The sequence below is a fragment of the Petromyzon marinus genome, chromosome 6 (assembly GCF_048934315.1).
Source record: "Petromyzon marinus isolate PM22_M1 ecotype Great Lakes invasive population chromosome 6, UKy_Petmar_22M1.pri1.0, whole genome shotgun sequence".
Taxonomy (NCBI): domain Eukaryota; kingdom Metazoa; phylum Chordata; class Hyperoartia; order Petromyzontiformes; family Petromyzontidae; genus Petromyzon; species Petromyzon marinus.
The window spans coordinates 1,464,681-1,481,936 of NC_133672.1; the positions used below are offsets into that span (position 1 = coordinate 1,464,681).

At 48.3% G+C, this 17,256-nt stretch overlaps 2 protein-coding genes across 7 annotated transcripts in view; one reads left to right on the plus strand and one right to left on the minus strand.

The window, feature by feature from the left end:
• The first annotated feature begins 150 nt into the window (after positions 1-150).
• Positions 151-9,809, plus strand: LOC116939697 (retinol dehydrogenase 13). Of its 2 annotated transcripts, none has more exons than XM_032948446.2 (7): positions 151-383; positions 2,182-2,300; positions 2,777-2,932; positions 3,696-3,800; positions 4,780-4,992; positions 5,344-5,445; positions 6,354-9,809. In XM_032948446.2, exons 1-7 carry the CDS (start codon positions 319-321, stop codon positions 6,668-6,670), a joined length of 1,077 nt encoding a protein of 358 aa, XP_032804337.1. In that variant the 5' UTR covers positions 151-318; the 3' UTR covers positions 6,671-9,809. The 2 variants fall into 2 exon arrangements, with proteins under 2 accessions (XP_032804337.1, XP_032804338.1); XM_032948447.2 differs by lacking the exon at positions 151-383 and adding an exon at positions 390-547.
• Positions 8,734-17,256, minus strand: part of LOC116939696 (mitogen-activated protein kinase kinase kinase kinase 5-like) — a 62,425-nt gene continuing 53,902 nt past the window's right edge. For all 5 annotated transcript variants that reach the window (XM_032948443.2, XM_032948442.2, XM_032948441.2 and 2 more), the window contains 4 exons: positions 17,132-17,224; positions 16,929-16,999; positions 16,009-16,064; positions 8,734-15,597 (listed from right to left, as the gene is read on the minus strand). In XM_032948443.2, the coding sequence (XP_032804334.2) occupies positions 15,510-15,597; positions 16,009-16,064; positions 16,929-16,999; positions 17,132-17,224 (308 nt within the window). In that variant the 3' untranslated portion in view covers positions 8,734-15,509. The remainder of the gene's footprint in view (positions 15,598-16,008; positions 16,065-16,928; positions 17,000-17,131; positions 17,225-17,256) is intronic.

Here is a 17,256-nt window from a genome sequence, read left to right on the forward strand (position 1 = left end):
GCCGACGGGAAGGTCAGGGTCACTCCCACGTGACTTGTGTGCAATGACGTCAACGATAGTGGGGAGGGTGACGCCACGACTGGGCGAATTACGTCATGTTTTACAGCGTCAACGCGGTGGCCATCTTACGTAGGGACCCCCCCCCCCACAACATATTGGTGACGTCACTCCCTCAACTGACTTGGCGCTCCTCCCTGCGTAACATGACCGCCGGGTGATTTGAATGACAGGCGGCGATCGAGGCTTGCGGGTTTAATGAGAGTGGACGGTAAACTCACCCGTTAATCAAAACTAACCGGTTACCCATTACACCCGACCATGAACCGGTACCTGTTGCCCGCGTCACTGGTGGGGAGCGTGGTGGGAGGATTTGTGCTGCTCAAGTGAGTACCCGAGTGAAAAGACGCGCAGCGTGGCGCTGCGCATCGGTGGAACCGGGCGTTGAGTTACGCGCACACGGGGTTACTCCTGACACATTGAGTCACAGGTTCACGCGAAGTTTGTGCAGATGTTAACGCGAACTGAAGGTGTCGAGGTCAACTTCTTGGTGAGTGGGTTGTGAGTAGAAGTGCGGGCATCGTTCAGATGAACTTGCCACCACCATAAGAATGTGGAATTTCCTCCTCTTACTCAGGAATTTACCCCATAGGATGATTTTTAAGGACTGCATTTAAATAAAAAACGCACACAACTGTTCGATGTTGAAACCATCGACCGGAGAAAATGCACGCATTGGAGAGGGAAACTTTTTAAAACTTCTCACAGATAGGTCACCGATTTGCTTTACTGCCTCAGGCAACTCATTGCTCAGCGCCCTGTGACAAACACATCGTGAAAATGTCCTCTTAAAGCCAGGCGAGAAGTCGTTGAGACAGAAACGGCATTGCATTCGTAATAAATGAAACGAAGTGGCCATGGTGTGAACCCCCCCCCCCTACAGTCTCTTCTTCAAGCTACCAAGCTGCACGGTTCACCTTGATGCACAGACTCTTGCAGTGTTAGTTTCAAGACACAAATTCGAATTGTACAAGTATCATGCATTATTTAACCAGGCGATATCCCGTTGAGACGTTACCTGGATGGGCAAGGTAAGATTTAAAAAAACTATAGGTTCATATTTTTGAAGTTAGTAAAATAAAACCCAGCCCCGTGGTTTCATTGGGCAATCCCAGTGATAAAAAGTAATATTTAAAAATACCTTTTTTAAACACGCTTTAATGAAATGTACCCAACTGGTAATGGAAGAATTCCACGACTCCAGGAAGTGGCCCCAAGCTTGCCAGAACGTAAGGGGCCCGTGATGATTTACAGCCAACGTCAGTTGACTGTGGACAATTAAACCCAAGGCGAAACATAACATATACAAAATGTTTAAACATTTATTTTTTATGATAGAATATAGTATTGTCATCAGTATGACATAAGTATACCAAGTTTGCAGTCGATACCACATTGTGAAGTGGGTTAAATTAGAGTTACAAGATTTGAGGATACAACGACAACAACAGACAGAGTGAGTTAATAGAAAGTGTGTAATAATAAAACGCCTTCACCGGTCCTCGTCCATCGTGTGCCACTACCCTGTACCCACCACCGTATACCCATCACCGTGTATCCACCACTGTGTACCACCACCGTGTACCTGTAGTGACATTGATAGCGCTGGATGGCACCACGCTCGGCGTGCAGTTCCAGCCCCTACAGGGCAGGGTGTGGGAATGAGGTTATTAGAGGCCATGGCACTCTGGGTGACCCGAGAGGACACGTGATCGGTTAAGTCTACAAAGGGGCCCCAAGTGGGGGCTAGGGGTGGTCACGTGGTCGGGGTCCAGATCCTGCTAGATGATTCTGGAAGGTGGGCGTGGCAAAGGGCGGAGCCAGCCACGCCGCAGAGAATATAAGCCGGGTCCCCCAAAGGGACCCGGCGTTGTTGTTCACCTGAAGAAACCTTCGTCTACGTTCTCCAAGTCTCCAACACGTGGACCCGGACACGAGCTGTGATCCTGCGCCGTAGTAGCAGTTACGTTGTAATTAGTGTAGTTAGCCTGGTGTCACTACCATAGGTTGTTATTCTGTGAAGGGGCAGTTACCCCGTGTGTTGGTGTTAAATAAATGTGTTGCCTCCAAGAGTACGTCTGCGGCTCAGTTGAACTCACTACATACCCACCACCGTGTGCGCAGGGACTCCATGCATGGCGGGCTTTGCAGCAGTAAGGCCGTGCTGCAGGGCAAGACGGCAATCGTCACCGGGGCTAACACGGGGCTCGGCAAGGAGACGGCGCTCGACCTGGCGCGCCGAGGTCACGACGCACGCACTCGTGCACCGTGCCGCACCACGTGCCACATGCCACGGGCACGTGGTGTGGCGTTGTGATGCAGTCGCCACGTCACAGCGCATCGCGGCACACCGCTGTCCAACGCGGTTGCCGTGTGCTCTGCGCCACACCGATCGTCATGACAATTAAGATGAACGGGCTGGTGCTAACCCAAGCTTCGTTGCTCACTGGTTTCAGACGCTTGTAAATGTTGCAGTCTGCTGTTAAAGTCATAATTCCACTGATGTGCATTCCTAGCCACACAGGCGGTGTAACTGTATCTGCGACTTTGGGCTATGAAGAAGGGGGATATTGGAACTTGGACAGGGGTGTCCATTTTATTCCTTGGACGAGGACTCATGCCAATTACATTACACCACTGCACCCATATTAAGCCAGGATATACGTTGACATGTGTTGGGTTGGTTTTGAGGGGGCGTGCGTTCTGGCGGTGCGCGCAGGGGCGAGGGTAATCTTGGCGTGCCGCGACGAGGCGGCGTGCGAGGATGCGGCGCGGGAGATTCGCGGGGAGACGCTGAACCCACGCGTGGTGGCGCGCCGCCTGGACCTCGCCTCGCTCGAATCTGTGCGAGACTTCGCGGCGCACATCAACCAGGGTGCGTCACGCCGTACCGCTTGCTCCGATCCCTATCACAATCAGCCCGGTATACGTGGATTTTTAAGAAGATGCATGAAAGCAAGGGGATGGCGAACACACCTGGGTGGACTTCAGACTTGTCCCCGCATGTGTGGGTTTTCTCCTGCCGCTCCAGTTTCCTCTCATATGTGTAAATACCCAATCGGGAACTGACCCAATATCCCAAGCAGGATTATTCTCATAAAAAAGGATTCAAAATCGGTGAAGCTCTACATTTTTTTACATTGTCGTCTCCACCAAAAGTACAAGGCCCACAAGCAGTCAGGCTTGGTGTCAGCAGTTAGACTTGTTGTGTCAAGTATATTTTAAAAAATGTTTTAACAGAAACTACACACCTGATGATGACCGTTTGAGTTATGGTCGAAACGTCGTGAGAAATTTTTTATTGTTTTATATATATTTTGTTATTTTGTTGTTTCTCTTCAACGTGACTTTACCGAAAAAACTAAGAATATAGAAACTACACAGTTGCCAATGGTAGATACCGATTCATATGCCAGGGGCAGAGGAATATGGAAATTCTATCACCGGTGCAGGGTCCACCTTGTTTGTATGAGGAGGAAGTGAATTACTCTGACCTTCACCAACCCCCACTAACCAGTGTTTAGGAGCATGTTAAAACATCCCTCATCAACATGGCGCGGGAGGCCTTTGTCGAGCAGTGAATTGACAAAGGACAGCATGTTGTTACACTAACACTGTGGGTAACGATGCCTCCGCAGACGAGGAAAACGTTCACATCCTGGTCAACAACGCGGCCGTGATGCGGTGTCCACACAGCACGACGGCGGATGGCTTCGAGATGCAGTTCGGAGTCAACCACCTGGGTGAGCTGCAGCAGCAACAGCAGCGTGGTTCTTGTGGTTGGAGTAGAGCCAAGTAGGTTGCCAACCTACACATTTTTTACTGTTAGCCCCCAATATATGAACTTTATGGCGGTATCCCGGGGTACCATAGTACCCCGGCTCTCGCATAATGTCCGTGATGCAGTAATTTTTAGTCTGCTGATGGTCGGTGATGTGGCAATCGACTCATCTCGACGAGCTGTACACGATGCACTACGGTGCGTACCGCGAGCATTCAGGGTTTCGGCGCAATCGTCCTCGCTGCATTTCGACATCGCGGAGTGTGGCACTGATTTCGGATTGATTGGTTACCCCAGTCGCGGAGTGAAGTACACACCTGGAAAAAAACAGTGTCCCAGAAATAAAATATTTAATTGCCTCGGCCATTTAGTTTTATTTAGTACCCTGGGGTACCGCCATGAGGATCATTTGTGTAATTTCTTCAGACACTCTTTATTACCTCCCCCATAAATAAAAAAAACTCAATAATGAATTGGCAAAAAATATTGCGAATGTTGTCTTCATACTCATTTGCAGCTCTCTTGCTAAAATAAAGCAGTTCTTTTGTTTTACCTCTAAACCAGATGCACAATGGCCAATGCTTGCAAACAAGTCTGTAAATTTCACATCGCAACAGACAACATGCTGTGGTAGTGCATAATTGCCGAAAAATTCCCTAAATTTACCAACTGTGCCTGTCAAAGTTGCCCAGCATCAAGTTAATACATTTTGTGGTTCAGTGGCTCCACACATATCCTGTGTTGATGATCTTAATCTTAAAATGATGGATAACGACAATTGACGTCAAAGGCACTGACGATGGCTGTAAAGTGTGGATTTGTAACAGAGTTATGGTGCCCAGGATTGTAGTGATCTGGCCGCAGTTGTGGTGGTTTGATGGGGGTTGTTGATGGTCTATTTGGGATTTTTTACAGTCTGGTTTTGGGCAATGCCGCCACAGGCCACTTCCTGCTGACGAACCTCCTGCTGGACAAGCTGCGTGCGTCGGCCCCGAGCCGCGTCGTCACCGTGTCCTCGCTGGCTCAGGTGGCCGCATGCCTCGACCTCTCCGACCTCAACTGGGAGCGCCGCAAGTATGACCCCAAGCTGGCGTACTGCGACAGCAAGCTCGCCAACGTGCTGTTCTCGCTGGAGCTCAGCAAGAGGCTGCAAGGTGCGGCCTGGCGCTCGGTGGCACACACGACGTAGAATGCTGTTCGGCGTGCTCGCACCCAACGAATTCCATCGTCAACCCTAATCAAGAGGCGAGGTTGCAACATTGAGCCTTGTGTCGTAAATTGCTCGCGATCACTGAAGAGGACAATGATTATTGAGTATAATTTTGTGGCCAGTCAAGCAAGAGGGGTTGTCGTGACCGGTCTCTGCAGTGGTCATGTGGAATTCAGGCCCACTAACGGTGCCACATGGAAGTGTTGTCCGTAGAATGTGTAGTTATGCGGGTGTTGTTGGGAGGTGTACACAACAACGACGCATGTGCCGCGTTGTGTGCGTGTGTGCCGTGCAGGCACGGGGGTGACGGCGAACAGCGTGAACCCAGGAGTCTGCAACACATCACTGGGCCGCCACACGGGCATGCACAAGTCAGCCTTCTCCAGCTCCGTGCTTGGTATGCCCGGATATCGCAACCGATTGTCAGTTTCTAATTAAATCGCACAAATGCCTTGCGGTTTCTCTACACACTGCGGTGGATTGCATTGTTTTTGTAAACTTGTCAATTTGGCTGTAATTTAGCAGGGGCTACCCTCATTGAGGGGTTCGTTTACACATTAATAACGATGATAATGCTATATTCTTGGTTCTTTCAGTAAAGTCACGTAGAAGGGAAACAATAAAATAATAAAAATATAAAACAATAAAATTCTCACGACGTTTCGACTGCAACACAAGCAATCGTCATCAGGTGTAATTGCTTGTGTTGCAGTCAAAACTTAGTGAGAATTTTATTGTTTTATATTTTTATTATTTTATCATTTCCCTTCTACGTGACTTTACCGAAAGAACCAAGAATATGAATCCCTGCAGTCATGAAAGCTTTGAATCAAAAGATGATGCTATTATACAGCACTCTTACTACAGAATTACATCAAAGTGCTTCGCAGGCTAATTTAAGTAAACCACTATGAGTTAAACATTCAGATGACATATATACTCTTTAGTTCTATTGGGTAAAGTCACGTAGGTGAAAATAAAATAAATAAAATAATACGTGACTTTACCCAATAGAACCAAAGAGTATGGATCCTAGCAGTCACGAAAGCTTTAAATCTAGAATAGATGACATATAACAAGAAATAAGTTATTGAATTAAACACAAGCAATTAAAGCTATTGAAAATTACAATATATCTCAATAAACATAAATCAAGGCACATAATGAAGATGGTTTTCCAAACAACATTTTAATGTCACTTTAACTGATGGTTCTAATGCTGAAGTACATAAATTACGGCAATAACGTTGATGATTCGGTAATGGTGCAGCCCCGTCACTCTGCCCCGTGGTGCCGTGACGACAGGCCCCTTCTTCTGGCTTGTGGTGCGCTCCCCTCGGCTTGGCGCCCAGCCCAGCATTAACCTCGCGGTGTCTGAGGAGCTGAGGGACGTGTCGGGCCGCTACTTCGATGGGATGCGGCAAGTCGACCCGGGCACGAAGGCCAACGACGAGGAGCTGGCGCGGCAGCTCTGGGAAGCCAGCGCTCGCCTCGTGTGTCTCCGCGATCACGACGGCAGCGGCGGTGGTAGCGGCAAAGGTGGCGCGGGGGAAGCATCGGAGTGCCACAAAGGCCAGGGTGCCGGCGCTCCCGAGCGCTCCGCCGTGGAGGACGGTGCTTAGGCTGCGGCGATCGGCCGAACTGCTGCTGTGAACTGTGCCCCATGGCCTCTTTAAAAGCTCTTCGAAGGCTGGGCCTAGTCCATATTATGGGTCAATCTGGTAGGACAGCACTAGTTGTAAGGGAGGCCCCTCGAGAATGCAATAAGCATCAGTGTGGGGCTGCAGAGATGGGATTGAGGTGCTTTCTGGAGGCAGCTGCCAGTCAGCCCTGCATGTAATCCTGTGACACCATGGCCTGCTGATGGCATATCACAGTGCACTGGCGATCACCTAACATTGCATAATTAGGTCAAATAACACAACGGACTGCTTCAAAGGAAGCCTTAATCAGAGACGTTTCCAACCAGGGCAAGCGGCCTACTATAAACAAATACATATTCTTGGGTCTTTCGTTAAAACCTATCTACGTGACTTTACCGAAAGACCCAAGAATACGAATCCCTGCAGTCACGAAAGTTTTAAGTCAAGATTGACTATAAACAAAGTGAAACCACACAAAATGACACTCGCCCTGGCACGACGTGTTCTCATTTGAGATACTTTTATACTTTTGCGCAAAGAATGTTTTGGTGCGCGGACCTCTTCCCTCTCCCACGGGTGTTGGTTTGACTGTGCATTGCACTGCGTTAATAAAAGCGTGTGCCCAAGAGTGACACCGTCACTGATGATCACCGCACTGGGTGTTGCACGCGGTTCAGCGTGCACCCGGCCAAGACGCTCGCTGCACAGGGCACAAACAGGACGTGATTTAGCACAAACCCTCGAGCGGTTTTCCACAACAGCGTTGCGACAGTACCGCGTGCAGTTACATAGAAAGTGGCACCACGTGAACGGTCGTGCTTGGCTCTGGCACTGCAGCATCGTCGGTACGGAAAATCTCAACGCTCTCGTGCGGAGAAGTGTTTAGTGAGATGTTGGTGGGAAGTGAAGATGCCATCGAAAAAGAAACGGCTCTTGCTGGCTATTCCGACATGAGTTTGAAGCTTCGTTTAGAGAGAAAAAAATACTTTAAAGTTATGGTGAGGCACTTTTTGATAGCACTTTATTGAAGTCACTACATTGACATTACAATATATAGAAGTGATTAATGCACTTGACCATAACTTTTTTCTTCTCAAGATCAAAGCTTCAAACTTGGAAAGGACAGCAGAGGACACTTAGCCTATATCCGAATACACATGTCCTGTTTGTTTTTTTGGGTTGAGCTTTAAGAGATCTCATTGTACCACCTATACACTACCAGATTACACGCTTTTAGCGAGCACCGATTAAAGTCACCTTGGCATACGAGGATGGTAAGGCCAGCACCAAACACCCCATTGCCTTCGCATCTCCAGTGACAAAGATGCTGACTCCCCAAACCCACACCAGAACACACAATTTAGGCCAAGCCAACATAAGGGATGCCCATAACAGGTTTACATATATTTCGATTTAAAGCTTTCGTGACTGCAAGGATTCATCTTCTTTGGTTCTTTCGGTAAAGTCACGTAGAATGAGAATAAAATAATAAATTGATAAAATAAAACAATAAAATTATCACGACGTTTCGATGAATGCCGCTTGTGTTGTGGCCGAAACGTCGTGAGAATTTTATTGTGTTATTTTATTTTATCAATTATTTTATTCTCATTCTACGTGACTTTACCGAAAGAACCAAAGAAGAGGTTTACATATAATTTGCGCTTTCCACTGTGGCCAGAAACTGAACCCGTTCAAAAAACCACAACCGATTTCCACCATAAAAAAAACTTGAGAACCGATATAAAAGGTTGTAACAGTTGTTTTCCCCCACCAACTATCCGCAGATACTGCCCCTCTGCAATCACATGAGTTGGACTCCTCTTTCTAAGGGAGACCGGCACAGTATAGGCAAGAAGTTGGAGGAAGTGGCTCTCCGTCAACTCGGTCGGAGTGCGGTCGCTGAGGCTGTCACATAAGTCGCCCAAAAGAGGAACCCAGGGCACGATGGTTTCGTTGCCATCAGAGCCTCGCGGCGGAACGGGCGGCGCGAGGGGGATTCCCGGGGAATTCTGCGGTGAACAAAGAGGCGAGCGGCAGACTGATGTTTATTCTTTATGCTTTAATCGCGCAGTTTTTTTGTGTAACTAAAGAGGATTAAACAAAACGTGTAGTCAACCGGCCTTTTCAGTTCCAGATGAGTAGCAGCAGCAACAGGCGGCATTTGATGGCATCGTTACAAAGTATTTTAGCCCCATCAGACAAAAGCGAAGGGTTTACAGTGCCACCAAGAATTATTGTTCAACACGATGCAATGTAGATTGCTGACTTGAATCCGAGATGTAAATCTGTAAAAGTCTGCAAAGTCGTCGTGACTCGGTGCATGTTGACTGAGCACCACACTCCCGTGCGCGTATCCCACGTGCATGCCCTACAAACCTCCGAATATTTGTAATTCAACCGGAACAGTTAATATGTACCTTCGGGATTTTAGTTTAAACTTTGTTTTAAGTCGATATGTTTTGCACCGTTAAAGGTAATGTTACTGTCAATTAAAATTGGAAGTGTACACAAGTCAGCCGTGCAAGGTTGTGTGCAAGTGGCATCCAATAGGGGCTTGGCACCAAAGAGACAATCTCCTGCGTGTGAAGGAGCTCCCTCTCACCAGCCAGTCACGATGTTATGATTAACAATCAACTGCTGACAAGCGAGCCAGCCAATCCACTGCATACGCAATGCAAAACTAAAAATCAAGAACATTTCCATTATTTTCATATTATGTTTGTGGCTTCGCCTCGAATGGGTCCAGCAAACGGTGGCGGAGCATCGCGGTGACGTTTTGCACCGTGACGCCGTGAAGGACGACGGGAGGCGGACGACACTCAACACGACTGCAGCACCGAGTGTGGGGGTGTGTGGCCATGCACTGGGGCAGACTATCTCCGAGTGGCAACGTTAATCATCGTAATTTAGCACGGGATTTTTTTTACCGTGAAAATGCATTCGTGTTTGGATGTGGTAAGCATTTAAGACGACAAACAACTCTTTAAACGTATGTAAAGTACAATTAAAACACGCAGAACGCTACTCGAAAGTGATGTATTTTGAATGCATTTACAGGTTTACGTTTATGTGTTCCGATATTGTGAAAAATAAAGTTAACAAATGGGAAGTGAAACAGACATGTATTATATTAAAATATGACCAAAGGCTATGAATGTATAATATATAGAAAAACTGTCAGATTTTTCACAAAACACCTTTGGGCCACACTGAATTGTGAGAAAAGCCCCCCACAATGCAACGCAAGCGCAACAAAGGACACGCGTGTACACAGTTTGATCTGGCCTGCAGCCTCTGTGAAAGCCTCGAGTGTGGCTTTTTGTGTAACCTATGACGTGTTACTCGGCTGGAGGATGGGAGATTAAAAAAACCACAATGCAGAGCAGTGCTGCTCATGTGCCAAACCCACTTACTTTCCAAGCGTCTTGGAGGCATGGTATAACTAAGAGCCCTTTTGAAGTTGCTTCATTCTGTGTCAGGCACTTTGCTGTGGATATTGCACATGCCCCCAGTCACACCGGGTATGGGGTTTCTGCCACTGCGCTTCAAGCTGCCCCGGGTGCTCGTAGCGGTGGGCACGCGGCCGTCTACCAGGTTGACAGGTTTTGAGTGAATTGAGCCGTGTTTTGTACCCATTTTGTCCGGTACCATTACACCTACCTCTCACTATATGTATGCACGTAACAAATAATCGCAGAAAAAAATACTCCGCTTACGATACACAACTGTAACCTATAAAAAATTATATCCCCCCACATCCCACAAAATCATATTTTATGTCAGTCAGCATTCTTTGTGTAACCGGCAGATTAAATAAACCCACGAAGACAAAAAAAATGCCTTTTTTGCAAGGGCGACCTGGGCTACATCAAGACAATTTGAGTGCAGAAAATATTAAAAGAGACATTAAAAATGTGGTTCATGGAGACCCAGCAGGCGCAGTTGCACAGAGGTGGCCAAAGTTGCTGACCCCACGAACCGCCAAACCCAAGCCCTGGGTCACTTGGCCGAGCGCCACACGGACAACGCGTCAAGCGGGGTGGTCACGCGGCCTGCTCAAGAATTTTTTACGTAGAAATCTGCGGCAGCACTCCGGGAATTCTTGTGGCTGGCTCCACTGCCAGAGACGAGTAGTCTGCGCTACTCCGGCTTCCGCAGATTTTTGTCTTTAACATAAAGTGATATCGAAAGGAGTGGTATGCGTCTGCATAGCCTCACTATGCATTTTGCATTCTACATTGCACAATGGAAAACAGTTATCGGACTCTTGAATCGAAGGGTGACCCCCTAATATTAGTTCGTGAGGAGGGTTGAATTGTTACATGGCTCCTCTCTTTTCCCAGGCATCCCTTGCGAAAGTAACATCTCTTCAGACTCTTACTCGATTTAAATAAAGGATATTTACCTAACGACCTACCTGCTTAACACCTGCCTACATCTCTACCTGGCTACACTTAGGAAACATGTTAGTTTTTATCTGAAAATCTAAGTCATTAAGAGGTCAGTACCCTATGTCTCTTACAAGATCCTTTATGTACAGCTAATTGCACTATACTGCCAAAACTTCTGGTGGCTGCTTCAACAGATACACGCACGTATGTATGCTGAACTTGTTTCGCACCGTACGTAGCCAAACATACTAATCGTGCGGCATTTGAAGGGCTCCAGACCTCACTAAAGAAAAAATCAGTACTCAACAGGTATCGCCAAAGAAGTGTTCACAGGGGAACCGGCAGAGGAAATGATTGGGCTCCGGTAAAGGAGTATTCATCCTCCACCGCTAATAAATAAAAATAGCATTTTGTCCGTCCAAGGACGGGTGTATTGTGGTAAATTTGAAACTTGCAAGCGGAAAGCAGACCGCGACGTGATATATTCATTGCATCAATGTGTGTGCGATTTGTAAGGGCGCGGTGACACAGAGCTATTTAATTTTAAGTTTATAATCCCTTGTTCATGACGACGTCCTTTTTACTTTGATGTCTCAACAGCGTTACGGAGATCACGTGACGTGAGGGTTCTGCCTTTGTAGTGAAGGCTGTAAGTTGACGCCGAGGAGAGGAGGCGCCTCGGCCCCCCATGTGGAGGGACGTCACCCGCTCATGATTATCAATGAGGGGTGGGGGGGGGGTGTCCATATGGATGACGTAACCTTTCATGAATATTAATTAGGGGGGCTGGTCGATGTGGAGTGACGTCACGAGCGTTAAGGACAGGCATTCCTAGGCGATTACAGTCGGTATGATGCTGTGGTGTGACGCCCGTGGGTCCCCAAAGTGTTGAGCATTTGTGATCGCGTGCAACCTCAAGCAGTGTGTGGCTACTGACGTGATAAGACTACGTAATCTGAACGGTAACAAAACGCATTGTAAACGACGACAGTTTCACAACAGCAGCCAAACAGCACAACACTAAATAATAATGAGCGTCGTAAACAACGCAACATTAACAAGTCGGGCAACTGACACTGATAATACAAAACATAAAAGTACGATATTAAAATCTAAAATCCCAAATACAAATTGGGTGATAAATTCACGCAAAAGTGTCCACGTACACCGATAACACTGCTGCTGTAACGAGTCCCAACACTGGCGAACCACCGTCTTTAAACGACGGTGGGGGGACCGCTGACGAACGGAAAGGCATCGCTGTGCGTCGCTGTGCGTCGCTGTGCGCGTGGACAGGGCACGTCGAGTGGTCGGGCTCTACCCTGCATTTCAGATGTTTATTAAGTACAATTGCACCGGAGTGCTTCCGAGGTTTCGTTTGAAAATGCTTAAAACATTGCTGGAACGTTTTGTTACATTTCTTGCGGACATCTGTTGGGGTTGAACAAACAAATACAAATAGCAAGGTTTTACTAATGAACGGTGATGATGCACGCAAACCATACCGGCTCGTATTCAAAACGCGTGACGTTGTTAGAGCACACTCTCGCGTCATTTTTATCATTGGCCTATTTGCATGTTCATGTCAAAATATAGAAATCCGTGGTCAAAATTGAGAAAAAAATCCCTCGTTCAATGTAAATTTTGGAAAATGTTCTATTACATTAATTCCTTCAACCCGTGCTGACCAGCTTAGTGAAGTATAGTCAACAAAAATACCCATGGCTAATACGGCATGGGTTGCTTCATCCAGCAGTGGATTGACAGGTTTGAAAATTATTACTTTTCCTGGGAAATGTTCCAATGGAAATAAATGAAAATGAACTGGTGAAAGTGCTAATGTAAATACATGCTTGTAGGGTAAAACTGAGTAACAACACACACCACACTCGTACGACCTTTAAAATGCAGAGTTAGATTCTCAGGCACGAAATCTCTTTTGTGATCAGTTCCACCCGAAAGTGTGATTTGTTAGAGCGCAACGGTGTGGTCCATTGCCATCGTCAATTACAGCTGCACCAAGCAAACCATAACGACCAATGACAAGGGACAGTCGCTTCACTGGGAAATTCGATTTTTTTTTTGTTAAGGACAGCGTTTAACGATGCATGCCATTTCATTTCAAGTCCTAAGCCTCACCCTTTTTGGTGAAGGCATACCTGAAGCCCATGTAAGTGATGACAATGCGAAAAGTTGTACATATATGCGCAAACAGTACAGCGTTATGTGTATATACAGGAACGCGCAAAATACATCGGTGGCTGTGACTATGAATACACACATTGACATATGATGTGCCTGAGAACACAAGCATGTTGCGTCATCGACAATCTCCACCGTGAGCCGCAACATGTGCCGACGCAGTACTAGCTTACAGCAGTCACGGCCGCCTCTAGGACACGTGGGGCTCGCCCCCCGAGGGCAGCCACTGCTCACGACCCAAGCGGTGTGCTCAACAAGGGCGGCCCAAAGGCTCCGCATGCCCTACAAGAATATATACGGCATTTGGAGTCTCCTTCCAGCAAACCACTTCTCGCTCTTTCTCGCACATTTTCGACAAATGAAACCCATGTTTGCAACAAATGAGTGCACGAGGTGGAATAATACAGCACGTGAAGAACCGTGCTGCTATGACGGCCACGGCCCACCTGTGGGTTGTGACCCCAGCTCGGATGTGAACTGTTGTCTGTGTGGGTAAACTGTCAACCCCGATAGCATTTACACAGCCAGCTGTGTTTAGCTTTACGAGGCCGAACGTAACGTTCGTGCACAGGCGTGCACTCTCACGCTCAGAGTTAATACGAGTACATTTTACGCATTTCAAAATTAAATATAGGTGTGAAGTCCCGAACGTTCTCAAGCACCCTCTCTCTCTAACCAATCAAGTTGTGGTTGTCCACGGGGTATTTTTTAGTCAGGTTATCTTGGGTATGTTTTCTAGCAGAGCAGAGATTACGGTGGATATGTATGATGATGAATGGAATTTCGGGTAGCCGTCCAATACGTTATAAAGGTTTTTGTGGTACGATAAGAAAACGTATACATCACGTTAACTAAATGGGCATGCCGGTGATCTTGACGATGCTGTTAAAACTTGCGCTCAAGGTGTGGCTATGAATGAAACGGTGGGATGGGTAGGCCCACGAGGAGTTGCATAGAGTTTTGATCGACGGGCAGCTATTATGGCAAACGCATCTGTGTGGCAATGCGGCGGTGAGCGACCTCACGCAAACACGCACACAAGACCAGACGCACAGCCTCTCACGCGCACGCATGCAGCTTCGACTCTCAGTTCATTGAATACACACACGCACACACGCTAGCGTGTGTACACAGACGCTGTAGCTAGCAATACTGGCAAATCATTGTATCTCGTACATGCGCAAACTCCCACCATGGCCATCGAACCGAGGGCATCTATTTTGTAACTGAGGAACACCTCGTTGAGTCTCACCACTGTTTTTCAGGAGGGTCCTGCCAAGTTTTTTTTTGGGGTGGGGGGGGGGGATGATCGCTACGTACATTCCAATTGCGAGTAATTTTGCAAATTCGGCAAACGAAGCCGGCACACAATGGCCTACTCTTACCAATGAAGTCGTGGGATCTTTAACGCCCATGGTGCAGCAGACAGCGCGTAGTTATTGCGTCGAGTACACCGGCAGCAACAAGCAGGCGTGCGTAGTCCCATCGCACGGCTCCTCCGTTCCCCCACCCCGCCGCTCTCCGCAAGGGCGCCGCAAAACACGCCGCCTACGCGGAGCCGCCCTTCGAGGCTCCGCAAGTTTGTTCTGTTCCCGTCGTCGGTGGTGGATTCTTGAGGGAACAGCTTACAGAGATGGTCGCCAGAACAAATGAAAAAGCAGAGAACCCGGCTGTTCACCGAGTCGCTGGCAGGGAATGCGTCGGAGCGAAGGCCACGTCCACACTCGGTGCATCGTGGGCCAGACAAGCCGTGTGTTATATCCTGGCCAGGGCGAGGCAGTAAACATCAGAGAGCAGCAGCACAGCTGTGTTGGCCACATCCCATGTTGCTACACAACATGTAACATAACATACCCCAGCATATCCGTGACGACTGCAACCACAGCAAGAAAGTGTCTGCTGCAGGAGGACTCCCTCCCTCTCTTGGCGGTAAGGAACCTCAGCGGAACACGTAGTTGCCCCCGCATTTGAGAGGTCACTCGCAAGGACCCAGAGATTTGTCTTCCAATCGACAGAGTGGATCCATAAGCTGGCGTGCTTAGATTTGGGCGCTGCGTGCCCGTCTCGGCAGCAGCATCGTACCGATGGGTGACCACTCGCCCTCCGCCCCACAGTTCGGCATGGGTGGCACGCCGGATGGGGAACGGAGCGTGCCATTCGCTGGGGTGCATGGATGATGAGAGCAGGGCATGGATGATGAGAGCAGGGCGACGTTGGCGAAGTCAGTAGCTGTTCTCGTGGCCCGCCAGGATGTAGAGGTTGCTGTGCACGGAGGGGTTGTCCGTGGGCCGGCTCTCCAGCACCACCACCCTGTGCCATGCACAGGGCGAGTGAGCAGACAGGGCGAGCACGAGCACTTAGTGCTCGCGAGCAGCAACACGCACGTGCGCAGAGTACGCACACACGTACAGAGCGTGCACAGCATCACCATGCAATCATCTTCACCATAACACAGTCGGGATTTAAGGTACATATACATTCAAACGTGTGAATTTCACAGCACATTCCTACAAATATTGTTGGGACAATGACTTAATTTATATTTCTACACGACAGGCAGAGATAGGTGACATCAAACTCTCCCATCCGTATCGTGCCTGTCTCTCTCTTTCCTCTTTTTCTAACCGCCATGTTTACGTGTACATCTCTCTCGTTACGCGACGTCTCCGTCCTATCCGCATCTCTCTGCTGGTTCTGGCACGGCCGGGCCGGTGTTCTCACCTCTCGGAGCCGAGCAGCCGGAAGACTCGCGAGCGGTCCGTGATCTCCTGCGTGACCTGCGTCCGCACACGTGCGAGACCCAGAACGCCAAACGTTACGCGTGCTCGATCGAGACCGCCAACTTCAATGCGAATCACGATGTTTGAAATCTGTCCTCATCGTCAAGAGTAAAATGCACAGTGACAGAAAACGTTCTCCCGAAAAAACACTGAAATGAGCAGGTCGGCCAAAGACCGGTCCAACTCTCCCATGTTTATATGCGTGGTGTATTTATAAATAGCAGTCCTTTTCGCAGAAAATCCTGACTGAGCCACGAAGCTCGTTAACAAGAGGATCTTCCCGCTTCTGATGTTTGGCCAAATCCTTCCAGAGAGCTTTTTATTATGGGAGGAAGCCGCTGCGCCCAGATAAATCCCTCACCGAGGAGGGGAGATCGCGAATGAAGGAGCTGCAAAGAACTAAACCCTGGTCCATGGTTGTGCGACCAGCAGACTCTCGAAATCTCGGAAATGAATGATCACCTCCAACCGCTCTGTCTACATCTGGGCGAGCAGTTGTGCAACAAGGAATTTAAACAGCGCATTCAGGATTGTAACAACACATTAAAGTTCGCAAGTGTGCACGTGTGATGATATACTTTGTTACAAAAGTCTCTTTAGCAGATCGATGATTCAGAGTGGAGTCTGTTTCTACTGACAACACCCAGTTGTGCGCAACTGCTCGCAACTGGTTGCAGAGACGTCCACGTGTAAGTGATATGGTCGGTGCAACTAAGTGTCAAGTGACCGATCGCTCAGGTGTGGACTCGGGTGAAGAAGCAGCAATGGTAGCAGCGAGCAGCTGGAGTGAGACGGGCACGTGACTGCTGGGAGAGTGAGACGGGCGCGTGACTGCCTGGAGAACGTGCATGCGACACTCGCCTCGTTGGATCGGAAGCTTCGTCCCTGCATGCCGTGCTTCCAGAATGCCAGCACGCTGTCCTGCAGGCACACTGCAGCCACACCACGGACGGTACAGACAGACGGAAGGCCGCTCTCAATATGCTGTCTCCAGACTTTCACCTTCGAAGGCATTGCAATTACCACGAGCTGCTATCATCATTGGCAATAAGGACGTAGCTTACCGATAGACTCGATTTGGAAGTCGAAGAACAGCTCAGAGGCCAGCTTCTTGCTGGACTTCAACTTGCCCTGAAGATTCACTATCTTCACGCTCTCTAAAAATAAAATGTTCAACAATGAATTAACT

Excerpts from the sequence above, each read along its gene's own strand:
- LOC116939697 (XM_032948446.2), top strand. The coding sequence starts at position 319 with ATGAACCGGTACCTGTTGCCCGCGTCACTGGTGGGGAGCGTGGTGGGA. Across the intron at positions 2,301-2,776 it reads GCTCGACCTGGCGCGCCGAG|GGGCGAGGGTAATCTTGGCG; the intron begins GTCACGACGCAC and ends CGGTGCGCGCAG. Across the intron at positions 2,933-3,695 it reads CGCGGCGCACATCAACCAGG|ACGAGGAAAACGTTCACATC; the intron begins GTGCGTCACGCC and ends ATGCCTCCGCAG.